The 16,695-nt window shown below is 44.0% G+C and overlaps 1 protein-coding gene across 1 annotated transcript in view; it reads left to right on the top strand.

Moving 5' to 3' along the window:
• Window positions 1-1,397: 1,397 nt before the first annotated feature.
• Window positions 1,398-16,695, top strand: part of LOC308323432 (MAGUK p55 subfamily member 3-like) — a gene marked incomplete at its 3' end in the record, with an annotated part of 15,664 nt that continues 366 nt past the window's right edge. The window contains exons 1-12 of the mRNA XM_080775163.1: window positions 1,398-1,484; window positions 9,609-9,671; window positions 9,818-9,936; window positions 10,352-10,429; window positions 10,859-10,939; window positions 11,180-11,317; window positions 11,429-11,510; window positions 13,413-13,498; window positions 14,341-14,415; window positions 15,177-15,275; window positions 15,697-15,794; window positions 16,382-16,446. Of these exons, the coding sequence (XP_080631289.1) occupies window positions 9,635-9,671; window positions 9,818-9,936; window positions 10,352-10,429; window positions 10,859-10,939; window positions 11,180-11,317; window positions 11,429-11,510; window positions 13,413-13,498; window positions 14,341-14,415; window positions 15,177-15,275; window positions 15,697-15,794; window positions 16,382-16,446 (958 nt within the window). The 5' untranslated portion in view covers window positions 1,398-1,484; window positions 9,609-9,634. The remainder of the gene's footprint in view (window positions 1,485-9,608; window positions 9,672-9,817; window positions 9,937-10,351; window positions 10,430-10,858; window positions 10,940-11,179; window positions 11,318-11,428; window positions 11,511-13,412; window positions 13,499-14,340; window positions 14,416-15,176; window positions 15,276-15,696; window positions 15,795-16,381; window positions 16,447-16,695) is intronic.

Raw genomic sequence — 16,695 nt, 5'->3', positions numbered from 1 at the left:
GTCTTTTGTGGGAGTGTGCAGGTTTTATTTTGCATAGAGAGATGTGTGGTGGAAGTGTGGCTTGGTCGGAGATAGAGCACGAATGAACGGCCAGGTGCTCATGTACCCCTGTCTATTAGGGTAGCAGGATGTGACAGTTTAGTGTGGAGCACAACGCCTCTGCCCAGCTGACCTGACAAAGACCACTGCTGTCACTGCGCTCTTATACACACACTTGTGACAGGTCACCATAGCAAGTGTGTGTGTGTGTGTGTGTGTGTGTGTGTGTGTGTGTGTGTGTGTGTGTGTGTGTGTGTGTGTGTGTGTGTGTGTGTGTGTGTCTGTGTGTGTGTGTGTGTCTGTGTGTGTGTAAATCTGTGTATATATTCACAGTAGCGTAACCTTTACATTTCATACCTTGCTCCTGTGCAATGGTCCCTAGCTCATCCCATAATAAAACATGGCATTCCTGTTATATTATTTGAATTAACTTTGTTGGAACAGTTTGCAGAGGTTGAGGTGAAGATGAAGATATCAGTCTTTGGAGCAGATCCATTGACTAAATCGATTTAGTTTTTAAATAGTTCACGCCATTACATTAAAATGATGTTTATTTAATGGCAGTGCTAACACCACTGTATAAGTCTGTGAGTGTGCGTGTGTGTGTGTGTGTGTGTGTGTGTGTGTGTGTGTGTGTGTGTGTGTGTGTGTGTGTGTGCGTGTGTGTGTGTGTGTGCGTGCATGTGCGTGTAGTGCTCTTTACTCGTTACACGGAGGACCCAGGGGAAATCCACACATGGCAGACTGGCAGCGACCTCAATTACCATGTGAATAAAGGGGGAGCCCTTCATTCAGATGCTCTGTGTCCTCTGTGTGAGCTACATGCAGGCAGACAAAGAGAGAGCAGCCACTGGCTAAAGGCTATACTACATCATTAGCCTTCATGCTACCGAGGAAGGGGGGAGGGAATATCTCATCCTCCCTCTCGTTCTCTCCGTAATATTCTCCAATGTCCTTGTATTTGTCTTGTACATGTACAATACAGTAAGTCAAAATCAGAGTGCATGGAGTGTCAGGCGACAGCTGTATTCTACCAACACAGGAAGAATAATGGAAAGGAAAAGCTGCCGTTATGATTTAAAGAGTACTGTATCTACAGCAGTGTGTGTTCCATAACAGTGAGTGAGAACTACAAGCTCAGTTGCGGTCCCTTCCACTGAGGAGAGAGTGAGAGTGACAGCAGCAGAGAGAGAGAGAGGGATGTTGAGAAGGGTGGGGTGGTGGGTATAAGGGGAGGGGCCAAGAGAGGGGAGGAGAGTGGAGGAGAGCGAGTCAGAGGCAGTCGGATGCTCTCTCTCACATCAATGTAGCAGGAGGTTTGTGCAGCGTGCAGCAGCCGGAGGAGAAGGAATCAGAGCGAAAGAAACAAGAGAGTGGCTGCAGCAGTCAGGAGGGAGACTCGCATATACACCAGCGGAGAGAGGGAGAAGAGAAAAGACAGTGAGGTAAGCAGCTCTGCTGTGTGCCTGTCTGCCAAACATGGCTTTTCTATTTGCCAGCGTGGTCGCAAAGGCATCAGCTGGAGGAAGATGCTTTCTGAATTGCTTTACGGTTTGTTGGTGCCTCTTTTCCTTAGATAACACAGTGCTGTAGCACTGCAGAGTAATAATGCAGACATGGAGAAAGGAGGGAGGGAGAGAGAGAGAAAGAAAGAACGTGATGCTCTCGACAAGAGAGAGGAAGTAAGAATAGATGGAGGGAGAGCCAAGGAACAGAAATAGTCTCTCTATTTCTGTTCCCCCAAGGATATAGCTCCTGGCCCGCACATCAAAATTGGCTTGTGCTTTTGGGTGCGTGGAAGTGAGGGGAGGGAGGGGAGCAGGGCTATAGGTGTTAACACAGAGTGGCATCAATCTCAACACTATGTTTGTAATGATGATAAATAATGTGTTCATCACTCAGACCACACCCTCAACTTATATGATCCCCTTTTGAGATGAAATGGCGTGTGTGACTGTGTGTGCGTGCGTGCGTGCGAGTGAGAGAGAGAGTGTCAGACATTACAGTCCACTACAGCTGACTGGGTATAGATTTTGGTATTTTGCCAGGATGTTTGCTGTCTGGGCTGATGGAGAAGCCATGTAAGTTATAGAGCAAAGGAGATGGTTTGGTTAAATGCATTCGTTCTTGTACTGTGTGGCGTGTGAGAGAGAGAGCCAAGCTGGATGTTGGCCAAACACGCTTGCTTCCCATTACTGTCAGGGGAGTAAAACATCAGTGGATTAGCATGTGTCCAGTGTTCACACCAAATGCTGGATGTCAACATACACTTGACTGCCAGTAAATATAACTGAGACCATCTGCTGTGATGCATTCGAGAATCGCTCTCTCATGTCCTGTAAGGCTGTACCCTAGCCCTTATTTTAGGACTCGAACTTCGGCAGGAATTGTCGAGTGAACAGTCGGACCAATCATGACAAACACAATTTTTCGGGCCAAACAAAGAATTAGAAAGTAGATAAAACGGCAGGTTACAACACGTTTTGTTCTTCTTTGTAATTATTTGGTCCAAAATAGTGTGTGTTGTCATGATTTGTCACGACAAGAGTTGGCTTCGTACGACACAACGCAAACGAGTGCAACAGCAGGCAGCCCGACGCGACGCAACCGCAGGAAGCTGGAACGCAAACGCAAACGAGAGCAACACCATCAGTACCCTGCAGAACCACACCAGCGACAGCAAAGGAAAACAAACATTTGTACTCACTGCGCAGCAAGCAGCTCTTTCCAGCAGCAGCTATAGCGTACAGTTCCTACCTCAATGTCTTGTGCAGGGAGGGGGGCATCGGTCTGGGACACTTCACATGGGCTCCAGGGTGGGGGTCCTCGGAAGCCTAAATTGGTGGGGCTGTGGGGCCCACGGACATGGCTCGTCTCAGGGTTCAGGGTTTGGTGCTGCCTACACCACTGGTGCAGTGACTCTTCATATTCTGGAATTACATGAAGAGAAAAGATAAGTGTCATTAGTGTTATGTAGGCCTACATCACATTAGAAACACATGTGGCTGTATAGCCTTGTCAGCCCCCCCAACCCATATTTTACAACTTAACATCCCTCCCCCATTTTTAATATACATTTTCCCCCAACTTTTGAAATATGTTTTCACTTCAGCTTTGAATGAAGTTTAAGCCCAACATTGTATTGTGCGTTTGTGACAATACCAATTTTATATTGAAGATGAAGTGTTAGCATGTTTAACCAAATTAACCAAAGTTAACATTTAGTTACCTTCTTGCTACAGCCAGACGGTGTGTAACTTCTTGATGCAGTTACAGACAGACCAAACACACACCAGGAAGAATACCATCACTGGAGCCAATCAGCAGCTTGGCTCCTCCTAAACGTTAGCCAATCACACTCACACACACACACACACACACACACACACACACACACACACACACACACACTGTTAAAATCTTAACTCTTAACTTTAACCAATCCAGTTACTTTTACTGGTGCAGGTGCTGAACATGGATCAGATTTTAAATACCACAATTTATTTATTTTACTGCATTTTTTAAATCATTCTTAACCTTTAAATTAAATTAAATTCATTCTTTCAATGCACTTGATGGCCTTCCTGCCCTGGGCTGGCATTTGGCCTAATTGTGCACTCAACAAAGACCATATGGCCTTGCCCCCCTAAAATGTCAAAGGCTGGCGTGCTTTTATGTTCGTCGATCATGTCTTTCTTGCATATTGACATACACAATCACACATACAAATGTACAAACGAGCATGTACAGTACAACACACACACACACACACACACACACACACACACACACACACACACACACACACGCACACACGCACACGCGTGTGCGTGCGTGCGTGCATTTAATGCTGCATGCGTTCACGAGGGCAGATGCAAAAGATGCAATGCTACAAATACGTAAGTATTTGTAGCTGTTGTAGCTTTTGCAGCAGCTACAAATGTTGGATGCATCTTTGCCTCTTCATGTCGCCGGCTGGCATTGACACATTTGACAATGAACTGTATCTTTGCATCTGCCCGTGTGAAGTGAACACACCATTAGGGGTCTGTATCAGCATCTGTATCGACTGTCTGAATGTGTGTGATGCATTCAAACCTTTGAAGGTCTGAACAACATGCTATACTGTATTATGTCCTGTGATGGCACAGATCTGTGCATGAAATCCAAAGTGACAGCAACAACAGCAACAACAGCAGCAGCAGAAAGAGAGAGAGGAAGGATGCAGCTCTAGCACTGTTAAGTGGCAGCTGTCTCTGTCTCTGCCACTGCCTATTCTATGTGGGAACGTACAGTATCAAGGATAGACTCTGGGTGGTATTGAAACTCTTGGCAGTGTATCTTGATAGATATCAGAAAACCCCCAGGAATAATGGGTCTGTCGATATCTGTGTGTGCGTGCGTGCCACGTGTGTATGGAAGTGTGTGGATGGAGAGACGAAAGGGTAGAAGCTGAAAAGGGAAAGAAACGATTCAAGTAAAGCGATAGGTATGTGTAATTGAGAGGTCTAGAGCCTGGATGTGACACACTGTATATATATATTCATGTGCAATTATGAACTATTAACTTGGACATGACTTCTTTAGAACAAAGGGTCACATAGTAAGGGCCAGAACTAGCGGCGCACTGACCTCAAGCTGCATGAATTATGTTTGGATGGACGCTTGTTGTGGAGCCTTTTGCGTGACCACAGCTTGCCAGCCGAGGCATGGTATCTGTATGATCTCCAGCTAAGCTCTTTAACTGGACTCAAGGGGAATTCAACGTGTCATTTCCGGTGACATCAACCAGTCACATTAGGAAAAAAAACTCAACAAAAACTTTGACTGTCACTGAATTTTGATTCGGTGAACAGCCCGTGTTAGGTGATTTTATCTGATTATGTGGTGAAGGTGAGACAGCAGGGAATCTGGGTGCAGGATTCGCTCTGTAGCTTTTCTTTACTGTACTTTTATAGCTTTTCCTGTACCTCACTTCCTGGAAGCATTGCTATTTGCTAACATGCTATTTCCCCACAGCTCCACCTATGATCAAACAGAAATTGAATGACGGTGATGGTTTAACTACACAAAACAAAACATATTTTCCGTACACTACATTTCAGGGTTAAATATTCAACCATATATTCCCTTGTTATCACCCATTATGTATCTATACTATACCAATAGGGCAGGAAATATACAATTCTTCACACATTTATGTGGCAGTCAGTGTCGCAGCACTAACACGCTATTCTATCGATTATTAGACTTTCCCCCAGATAAATGCAGAGCCTGGGATACGGCTATTGTAAAGTGTTACCCTCAACCATGCACTCCAGTCCTTCCCTCTCCCCATGTAGCCCCCGTGAGAGCTGAGGTGTACAAAGAAAGAATGATTGTCTGTCATGTTCTCCCAAATCTGATGACCTCACCACATGGCTCTGAGAGCAGCCCTATATGAATGATCATTCTACATCCTACCTTCCTGAATTTCCTTAGAGGTGGGAGGTGGAGCACTGAATCTCTTTAAAAGCACTTCAGCACATTCTTTACCGGATTCATTGAAATTATTAAAGGGCCACTTCACCCCTTTTGCAACCAGATCTTATTTGAATGATGGTCGGGAGACAAGAGACACTTTCCTGGGGTTTTTATGTGGGTAATATGTGGTTTTTAGATCATATTTTAGTATTTCAAAGTGTCCATGGACTCCATGATGTCATGGACACTGGTCTCATAATACTTCCTGGACTACATGTTGTCTCAGTAAGACAGCCCTCCCCCTATCCACAAGGAGGAGCAGTGCACCAAAGCATTACAGGGAATTGTAGTCCAGGAAGGAAGTGAGCCCAGTGTCCATGACATCATGGAGTCCATAGACACTTTGAAATACTGGAATATCTATAAAAACACAAATTACCCACATAAAAACCCCCAGGAAAGTGTTTCTTGTCTCCCAGACATAATTAAAATAAGATATGGTTGCAAAAGGGGTGAAGTGGCCCTTTAAGCTAAATTAGCTGTGTGCAAATTTATTTCATAATGGCACAATTTAATTCTCCTGATAAATCATGTCTTTTTTTCTACACTTGGCCGTCTCAGAAAAAAAAATCTGAGTGTGTGTGTGTGTCCTCCTTACTGCGCTGCACCTCATCGTGGTAAACCCCAACCCTTCACATCATGTCATTACTGTCACTCTGTTCTTTGAACATTATTACAGAGGGATACATTAAACTTTTATCCATCCCTTTATTCTCCACATCCAAGTGTGGAGTATAATAAAAATGGACCCCTAAGGGTAATGTTTTACACTCTGGATTAAGGGACCCTTTTTTCTCTACAGCCAATTATGTGATAATATGGTCTTTGAATGCGAGATTGTTGATTTCTTGTTTTCAACAATGCATTAATAATGTAATATGTTTTTAAAGTAATATGTGGATGGCACAAAATCCCTGCTATTGTGCCGATTCCCCCTGAGAATAAAGACACCGGTGCCTCCGGTGTTCTGTGCCCTCAACAAACAAGAAAGAGATGCTTCTTACCTTCATCCCTCCCAACCTATTCCTGTCATTCCTCTCCCCACTCTCACCCCTTCCACTGTCATATTATCTCTGTTCATTATTTATGAGTCTCGCTGTCTATGTTAATCCTATCCTAGTTATATACCTCAAAGCATATGGGTATATATGTTCGAAAACTAGGCTTTAGACAAAAACAGCTCTGCTCACCAGGCGGGAGCATGTGCAGAAGCAATAGTTCTAGTGAAATTGTTTAGCTAGCATACTGTACAATGTGGGGTGCACAGAAGGTAGATCGCGATCTACCAGTAGATCACAAAGGCTTTGCAGGTAGACCACATGACATGGCCCAAAATATATATCATAAAAAAAAAACTCATAATAGGTGTTGATGAACCAGACGCGATACATGAACCAACCATGCGTCGTGGCGAGATCAGAGTCTCGTGACTGATGGTGACAAAGATCTTGAGTGCAGTACTATAGGTTACGCCCAGTGCTGGTGACGTAGGATCTTGACTACTATCTTCAAGGTCAGCTTTGTTTCACAGTAAGCTGGCAGAAACAACAATACGAGTTATATCTAGACATATTGAGGTTGAGTATTCAGTCTCTATACTCTGTCCTCATTTCACTGGTACAGTATGCAAAGTGTTGCATACTGTAGTGTATAGTTGACAATACATGAAACCAGTAAGATGCCTGAGGGCGAGAGTCGCGTGCACTGGCCATACAGTACATGGAGCGCATCTTGAGTGTGATGAGGTCAGATCAAGGACCTTGATCTGGAGCTTACCTGTTCTGACATTCCATAGAATGTCAGAACAGGTAAGCTCCAGATCTCTTTGGCATGGGATGAACTTTGACCAATACATCACAATCACCTGGGCAGTGGGCACCATATGCCCGGGAGCCCAAAGCATGGCGTGTCAAGTCAATGTGATAAATAGTACCAGTACCAGAGTGTTCCCATACACACACGCACACAACCACCACACCTTAAATAATACATTCCACACACACAGACAACATAACACAGCACAGCACAACCCAGCACGGGGGCATGCGTTAGTCCGACATCCTGTTACTCCGACTACGTGGCTGATGTCACGTGATGTCACGGTGACCTGGGGGCTTGCCTGGGGTGAGCGACGGGGATTTGAGTTAGGTGACGTGACAGAGATTGTGGGTTAGGTGTCAAAAACGCAAATGCATAACTCCCGAACCACAGCTCCATGACAGCTACAATGCCACCTCAGGATTACAGTGGATGCACATTATGTGCCTCTGACAGTCTTAAATAATATGGCATGATGATTACCAGCTTGTCTATCTGGTGTATTCGATTATACTATACTGCTGTTTGGCTAGGCTATAGAGCGCCGCAGTCCCCGCCCCCTTTCAGAAAAGCGAGTGGCCCAGGAAGTGAAAGCCCCATGCATTCTGCCATCGGCACTTTTAATATAATTTATTTAAAGACGGTTACGCCGCGGACAAAGCCAATTCGGATCGTGACGAATCATGACAATGAACACAATATTCTGGGACGATCAAATCATTAGAAAGAAGAAAAGAAAGTCAGGAGACAAGACTATTTGTTTTATTTTTCGTCTTATAAATTATTTGATCGGCCCAAAATATTGTGTTCATTGTCATGATTCGTCACGATCCGAATTGGCTTTGTCCGCGGCGTAACCGTCTTTAAATAAATTATATTAAAAGTGCCGATGGCAGAATGCATGGGGCTTTCACTTCCTGGGCCACTCGCTTTTCTGAAAGGGGGCGGGACTGCGGCGCTCTATAGAGCGTCGCAGTCCCGCCCCCTCGAGAGACCCGGAAAAGAAATCCCCGTTCATTTTCCCCATAGACTTTTCAGAAAGTATTTATTTAAAGACATTTACGCCGCGATCACCACAATCATGACAACAAACAAAAAAAAATTGGGCTGAACAAATAATTAGAAAGAAGAAAAAAACGGCAGGTTACAACACCTTTTTTGTTGTTTTTCTTCTTTGTAATTATTTGTTTGGTCCAAAATGTTGTGTTTGTTGTCATGATTTGTCACGACAAGAGTTGGCTTTGTACGATGCTTATAAGGTCTTCAAATAAATACGTTTAGAAATGTCTATGGGAAAAATGCATTGGGAACTATTTCCTGGGCCTGGCGTCGTCATGAAAGGGGGCGGGACTGCGACGCTCTATACACTGCCCACTAGGATTAGTGGGAATGCCACAGGTATTTCCTCAAGGACAGGAAGGATGGGAGGTTTAAAGAGAAATGACCGCAGTATTGATCGGTATGGCCTGGGCAATGTCTGTCTCCATGGTTTCCTGGGCTACCTCAGGAGGAGTCGTCTGGGGGAACTATAGGATGGGGGTTTATGCTGATGTAGCGAATGGGAATCAGACTGTGTGTATGGTCAGATATTGATGCTGTCCATTCCTTGCTTGAGTGTAGTCTTGTCAATTCGTTTAGCCCAGGAAGTATGCCATGTTAACATATTCTTTCTGGATGGAGAAAGTTTGTTTCATCAGTATCTGCAGTAGTTATTATCTCTCCCCAGCAGACACAGAGGAAATGTGTTTTGTATAATGTAATGCCTACGCACTTCTTGTTTCTTGAAACACATGTGCTGAACCCCCCCCGAAGCATTGCTATGCCCGGGAGCCCACAGCATGGCGTGTCAAGTCAATGTGATAAATAGTACCAGCACCAGAGTGTCCCCATACACACACGCACACAACCACCTCACCTTAAATAATACATTCCACACACGCACATACACACACAGCACAGGCACAGCACAACCCAGCACGGGGGCATGCGTTAGTCCGACATCCTGTTACTCCGACTACGTGGGTTGGTTATATGACTCACCCATGTATGGGGCTCTAGGGTCGTCAGACTAGCGCTATACGCACTCGCAACACAACACAACACAACACTTAAATATTGCATTCCTACCTCATACCCAAAGAGTGGAAGGTCATTAGAGGTGAGTGGAAACAGCAGGTTGCTGTTCATCATCATGTCACATTGTGTGTCTCTCCCTCTTTCTCCAGCAGGCTTCCCCGGCCCGCCTCACTGACCCATGAAAGAAGCCATGCCGGTCCTGACAGCAGGCACGGGTGAGATGAATTAGCACACAGATGCTACTGCATGGGCACACATCATGCACAGTGTAGACATGCATACACCTTCAGGCTCACCGTGTACCATCTGTTGTTTTGGCTCTCCTCTCTTCTCCTCTCCTCTCCTCTCCTCTCCTCTCCAGGGCTGCATGAGACATTGGCCCTGCTGACCTCCCAGCTGCGTCCTGATGCTAATCACAAGGAGGACATGGTGTTCCTCAAGGATGTCTTCAGTGAGAGGAGTCTGGGCTACCTAATGAAGGTAAGTGAACCAGTGGATTCGGCAACATCGCCTTGTTCTCTTTCATGTGCACATTCCGTTAAGTCACGTGATACAGACTACCATAAATGTTGAATAATAATGCTAAGAGGTACCCAATCCAATGCATTGACCCAGTGATGCCAATGGGGTCCAGACCAAGTGTCAGTATGTGATTGAGAATGGGTTGAAAGAACTAAAGAACATAACATCACTGTCCCGGGTACAAAACGGAGTCTGTACGCTTTTCCCGACCTGCCAAAAGAAATTCCTGAAACGCATCACATTGTGGTTAACTTTTTTCGTACATGTTGTATAAGTATAGGGCATTCATTTACAAATAAACATAAAACGTGGGGTCTGAGAGCTCTGCTTTGGGATCGAGTACATGACAGGACTCTCCTCCTGTGTTGTGTAGATCCATGAGAAACTGAGACAGTATGAGAGACAGAGCCCAACGCCCGTCCTCCACAGTGCCTCTTCGCTGGCTGAAGATGTAAGTTCAAAGCATGCACGCACGCACACACACGCACACACACACACACACACAAGCAGAAATATATATGCATACACTAAATCACTGTCTCGGTGCATCACAGTGAGATAGCTAGACAGGGAAGCAATGCCGGTATCAATTTTTATGTTATAAATGTGCAGAGTCATCCCGATGCTCATCTAATGAGACTCCACATCCTGCCTCACCCTCTCTCACTCATACCAGTTAGCAGCGGGGAAAAATGCTGACCTTAGCTTCGGGGCTACTTATTCTCCTCTACCGTTTGCATACATGTTTGTGTGAGCGTGTGCGCATACGATTACGTGCGCAGAATTACGATAACCTGCGGTGTGCAGGACAGCTCGTCTCGGACACACGCAGGTTCACACCAGGACAGGGCGTGATTCAATTCTGTGTTGCCATTGGCAGGTTGCAGAAGAACTACAGAGTGGACCAATGAGCACAGACGAGAAGGAACTCCTGCATCTGCTGACATCGCCACATCTCAAGGTAAACTATACTATAGTCCATTTTTATTTTAGATTTAAATAATATTCTCTAAAATAGGACATTATTTATGCAACACGTCGTACAATGAACAAAGCATCAATCACAGTATAAATCAGGTTAAGCGTCACTGACTGCCATTGGTTAGGACGGCGATTCTTATATTTGGGTACAATGGCATAAATGAGCATTGTAATGTCAGTATACTTACTGTATGTGTTTCTCTTTCTCCTGTCTGACCAGGCTGTCCTCTCAGTGCATGACACAGTCGCCCAGAAGAACTTTGACCCTGTACTCCCCCCACTGCCGGAGGACTTTGAGGACGAGCTGGAGGAAGAGTCTGTGAAGATCGTCAGGCTGGTGAAGAACAAGGAGCCTCTGGTGAGTGCCGACAGACAGCAGGGTGAACTAGACGCACAGGAGAGGCTATATATATATATATATATGGGACGAGGGACTGGGCCATTGTTCTAATCTTTCTCTGTGTTCCAGGGAGCCACCATTAGACGGGATGACGCCACCGGGTCAGTGATTGTGGCCCGCATCATGAGGGGTGGCGCTGCAGACCGAAGTGGTAAAACACACTTTATCCCATTCTGACCTGAGATCAGATTCATACGATGTTTCCACTGGACACACACTGGTCTGATTAACCCATTCTGACCTGAGATCAGATTCTAAAAATGTCAGTCGTTCTTCGATTTTTCAAAAATAGCAGACCTACAAGCTATTTTTCAATAGCTAAAGCATAACATGATGCACCAAAATGGGTTCCCGTTCAGAATGGGTTATACCCTCTGTCTGTCTGCCCTTTGTCTTCCTTATAGTGTCTGTGAAGTTGGCCCGAGTGGCCGATTAAGGCTCCACAAAAGTGACAGAATCCAGCGATACCATTTAGGGTGTTTTAAGAAAAGGCCTCGAACAAAACAAAACACTAAAGACTAAACGTACAAACTTTAACTTGAGAAACCGTGCTAGGCTATAAACCCTGCAATGACGGGGCCCCCTAGCAGCTCTCCCTGGGTGTTACCTTCTGGTTGGCCAAACTGAACTACCCCCTGCCCCTGCAGGGCAAGAGATGCCAGGTTTTTTTGTCTGTCTGAGATGTTTTGGCTCCATTTCATAAAAAGTACCCATTTTATATTATTTAAATCACATTATTTAAGCCCTATTCAAAGAAATTCAACAGTAGCCGACAAACACGACTAGAGATGCAAAATTTCACCTATGACATGCCCTAAATAGAAATGCCAGGTTTAAGTTTTTGCAAATCAGGACAATCCATTGCATAATTGCACATACCTCAAAAAAGTACATTTTAAATGGGCCAAACCGATATACACAGGCTATACAGAGAGCTATACCTGATACTAGATCTCTGGTCCCAAATTGTTCGTGTCTGGTCAGTCACAGTTCATGTACTTATGGCTTATGTGGGTTCAGGCTTTACATGTTCCAAGCCGTTTTCATAAATTGGAAAAGTAGCCTATAAATTAAGACTTGTGTTGACGAATAACCAATCCTACATACAATTCATACAATATTTAGTGAAGAGAGGGCTGCTGTCAATTAGGGGAAATTGCCTGTAATCAGTTGAGGCTTAAGAATGGCATCGAGGTGCGGTCTTGGGCCTTGTCGGGTTCAACTTTTTAGACTTGATTCAAGCGCTGGCTAGTGTTTCTTTCTGCAGCTAATGCAGACAAATGTGTTGAATGGCTCATGAAACCCAAAGCCTTCTGCATGCTGGGTCTCAGCCCCCAGAGAGCCAATCACATATCACACACTCAGCAAAGAGCTGTTCATGCATGTTACCATGGAAATAGCAACCACACATACAGTAGGAACTCTCTGTGTGTGTGTGTGTGTGTGTGTGTGTGTGTGTGTGTGTGTGTGTGTGTGTGTGTGTGTGTGCGTGCGTGCGTGCGTACTGTATGTGTTAATGCAGATTACAACCACGTATACTAGGAATGTAAACCGATGGCCCCATTCATTAATCATTTATGACATTACCCTATCTGATTTGTTGCTGCACAAAATCAGGTTGTGAGTTCGGTGTGCAGAAATAGACCTTCTGCCAGCCTGCGAATACATTACATTTAGAATGATCTACCTATACTGTATATATATCTTGTGTGTACTGTATGTGTCTGCACAATGCATGGTGTGTCTTTGACTAAAAGCCCCCTGCTGAGGGAAAAGCTATTGATTTCTCCTCCCGCTGGTCTTCTGTTGTTACGACTGCTGTGGAGGAGAGAACAGCTGATTCCCCAACAGCAGCATTGATGTCCTAACATGACTGACTGACTGACTGACACAACACCCCACAACCTCTGTCAGCGGTGTTTTCACCACACTGTGTGAGAATGTAGGCTGCTACAGTATCTCCACAGTATCTCCACAGTATCTCAAACCCAATTTAAAATAGTAATATGACAGAGGTTATTATACCTTATTAAAATCTTTTCCTCGTCTCCAGGTCTGGTGCACGTTGGAGATGAGCTAAGGGAGGTCAACGGCATCTCCATAATCCACAAGAGACCTGATGAGATCAGTCAGCTCCTGGTGAGAGAAACTGCTGCTGTTGAACCGTTAAGGCACACTGAGGTGGTTAAGGGCATGATTAGGCATACATATTTAATGTATACAACTGCAATATTAAAGTATATGTGCTGAAGTCCTATACTTAACCCATTCTGAACGGGAACCCATTTTGGTGTTATAGCATCATGTTATGCTTTAGCTATTGAAAAATAGCAGATCTACAAGCTCATAGCGCGCCACCGAGTGGCGCGCTACGAGCTTGTAGGTCTGCTATTTTTGAAAAATCGAAGAACGACTGACATTTTTAGAATCTGATCTCAGGTCAGAATGGGTTAATCAGAACCAGTGTGTGTCCAGTGGAAACCTCGTATGAATCTGATCTCAGGTCAGAATGGGTTAAGGATATACTTGCCAGCTGTGCAACCGTCTTCAGGATTTGAATACCTGCCTCAACATCACAACAGTTTTAACAATATACACCGTGTTGTACATGAATAGCTAAAATTGTACGGTAATTGCACAAGCTCACATGTCGCATTGCAAAGCGTTGTGAGCTTTTAGATATTTTCTTTGCTCCATTTTCACCTATTATAACATGCACAGATGCCATGGTTAATATCATAATGGGATAGCCAAGAGGATTACTAAAACCATGAATTAGTCGAGTGTTTGTTTTTTTTAGGATCACGACAGAGGGTAATGAACACTTAAGATATTCAACTGATTTAATATTTAATTAGCATGGGCTGGAATGACATCTAAATCCCATTTTAGCATGTAATTAAACTCATGTTTAATACGCTATCCAATACAATTACTACTCTCAACTGAACTGTGTACTGTGTGTACGGCCTGTGATCTAGTCCCAGTCTCAGGGTTCCATCACGCTCAAGATAATCCCTGCAATTAAAGAGGAGGACCGACTTAAGGAGAGCAAGGTGAGATGTCGTGTGAAGGAGGATGGGGGGTTCAGTACCAGACTCATTTGAAATTTAAATAAATAGTTGCTCAATCCCAGCATCCCTCCAACCCATAATGGCGAAAATTAATTTAATAATTTTATGCTTTCTATATAAAAATATTTAAAGGACCACTTCACCACTTTTCAACCTATCTTCATATAATAGGTTCTCACTAATAATCATGAAAAAATTGCACGATTTTTTTCTACTCAGTCTGTGTCTCATAGGACGGCTGTGGGCAGTTTAGAAACCGTCTTCCAGTGACATCATCATTAGGCAAATTTTTGTTTTTAAAACAAGATTTTTTTACAAAAATGTTTAGATTTTCATTATCGTGAGAACGATGGCTTCCATTTTTGCATTGCAACTTTTCAGGACTAGAAAGCCTGCAGTTTTTATTAGCTTATATTCCCCATCGATGTCGTCACTGAAAGACGGTTTCTGAACTGCCCACAGCCCTCCTATGAGACACAGACAGAGTAGAAGAAAATTGCACCATTTTTTCATGATTATTAGTGAGGACCTAGTATATGAAGATAGGTTGAAAAGTGGTGAAGTGGTCCTTTAATATCTGTTTTTAATAGAAACAATTTTGACGATCATGACAATCATTCCAAATAATTGCGATTATCTCAAATAACTGTGATTATGTAATACTTGTGACAGGCCTAGGGAGTATAGGGAGATCTTCCATCCCTCCTGTTGACAGTTTAATTCTATTTGGTATGTGAGGACAGGTGCACATGAGGGCCTTGTTCGACTACACCCCAGCAGAGGACAAGGCCACGCCATGCCAGGAGGCGGGGCTTCCCTTCAAACGAGGAGACATCCTGCAGGTCAGTGGTGGACAGTAGCGAACTACGTTTACTTTTACTGCGACATTTCTATGCACGATATTATCGGTATAGCGTATCGAAATCGGCCATGAAAATGCCATGGTCTCAAAATAATCCTGGTTATTTCCGCCGATATTGATGACGCAACGGTAGTGTGACGTGGTTGGCTTTGCACTTGGAGAGCAGCCAGTCTGCCTGTCTCTGTGTCTATTACGAGCGTCAGGCACTGTTAATGGGGAATTGGGCTCACCATCTACCAGCAAAACAAAGATTTTAAATGTAAGGTTTCAGCAATGAGTTCAATATAATAATTGATTATAGTAATTTATCAGTATCGGCCGATATGACCCTGCAAATAAACGAAGATCGGATATCAGTCATAATTTAATTTAAAACTTTTGAATACTTGCCCCTGCTGCAGGTTGTGACCCAAGACGACCCCACCTGGTGGCAGGCCAAGCGGGTGGGAGACAGCAACCTCCGGGCTGGACTCATCCCCTCCAAACACTTCCAGGAGAGGTGAGGCTGGCCGGGGGCCGCATCATCACTATAGAGGAGCATGTCATGTGATTGTTGTAAATATGACACACAGGAATGCAGTAAAATGTTCAATGGGAAATAATTTCTGATGTATAAACACATCTGCGTGCGGGATTGAATGGTTCGAGGCAAAACATTTCGAATGATATTTTTTATCTGAGATTTGCCGAGCTGTAATCTGTTAATCCATATTCATGTGCTGCACTTTCTGGAGGTCAACTATGATTAGATTAAGTATTAGAGCAGGCTGGAAATGTAAATCTGAACAGCGTTGAATCTCTGTTGGATTAATAATAATAACAGAGGAACACAAGTCCAAGCCAGGAATAGTGAAAGTCTGAAATACTGACAACTGGCTTTGTAAAATAGTGTTGGATACAAATAACATTAAACAAAAAAGAGCCTAAGAGAAAAGAAAAATCTTGCTCAACAGATAAGACCGTTTCAGACATATACTATATTTGTTCCTCCTCTCTCCACTGTACATCTCTCTCATGATCCTCTCTTTTTTTCTTCTGCTGCTGTCGTTTCTGGGACCCTTCTTCTTCCGCTGTTAATTTGCCCAGACGACTGGCCTACAGGATAAAAATGGGCACACTCCCAAACCTCAAATCCCCTAAAAAGACTGTCTGTAAGTTCCCCTCTCTCTCTCTCTCTCTCTGTCTCTCTTTCTCCCCCTCCCTCTTCACACCGATTTCCACAGCTCGTATAGTTCATTTTCATTCCACTACATCTTTTTTCACTTGTGGATAAAAAGAAACGTGGGTTTGTCACCATCGTTGCATAATAATATCTAAGCTAGACGATTGTTGTTGTTTTCATTGACTTTTGTGACCTTTTTGTCCTGGTAATTGGCTTTCTCAGAGGAATTCATTGTCCA

This window comes from Protomyctophum bolini (genome assembly GCF_963924005.1).
Source record: "Protomyctophum bolini genome assembly, chromosome: 11".
Classification (NCBI taxonomy): Eukaryota; Metazoa; Chordata; class Actinopteri; order Myctophiformes; family Myctophidae; genus Protomyctophum; species Protomyctophum bolini.
This window is presented reverse-complemented; position numbering and strand designations above follow the sequence as displayed.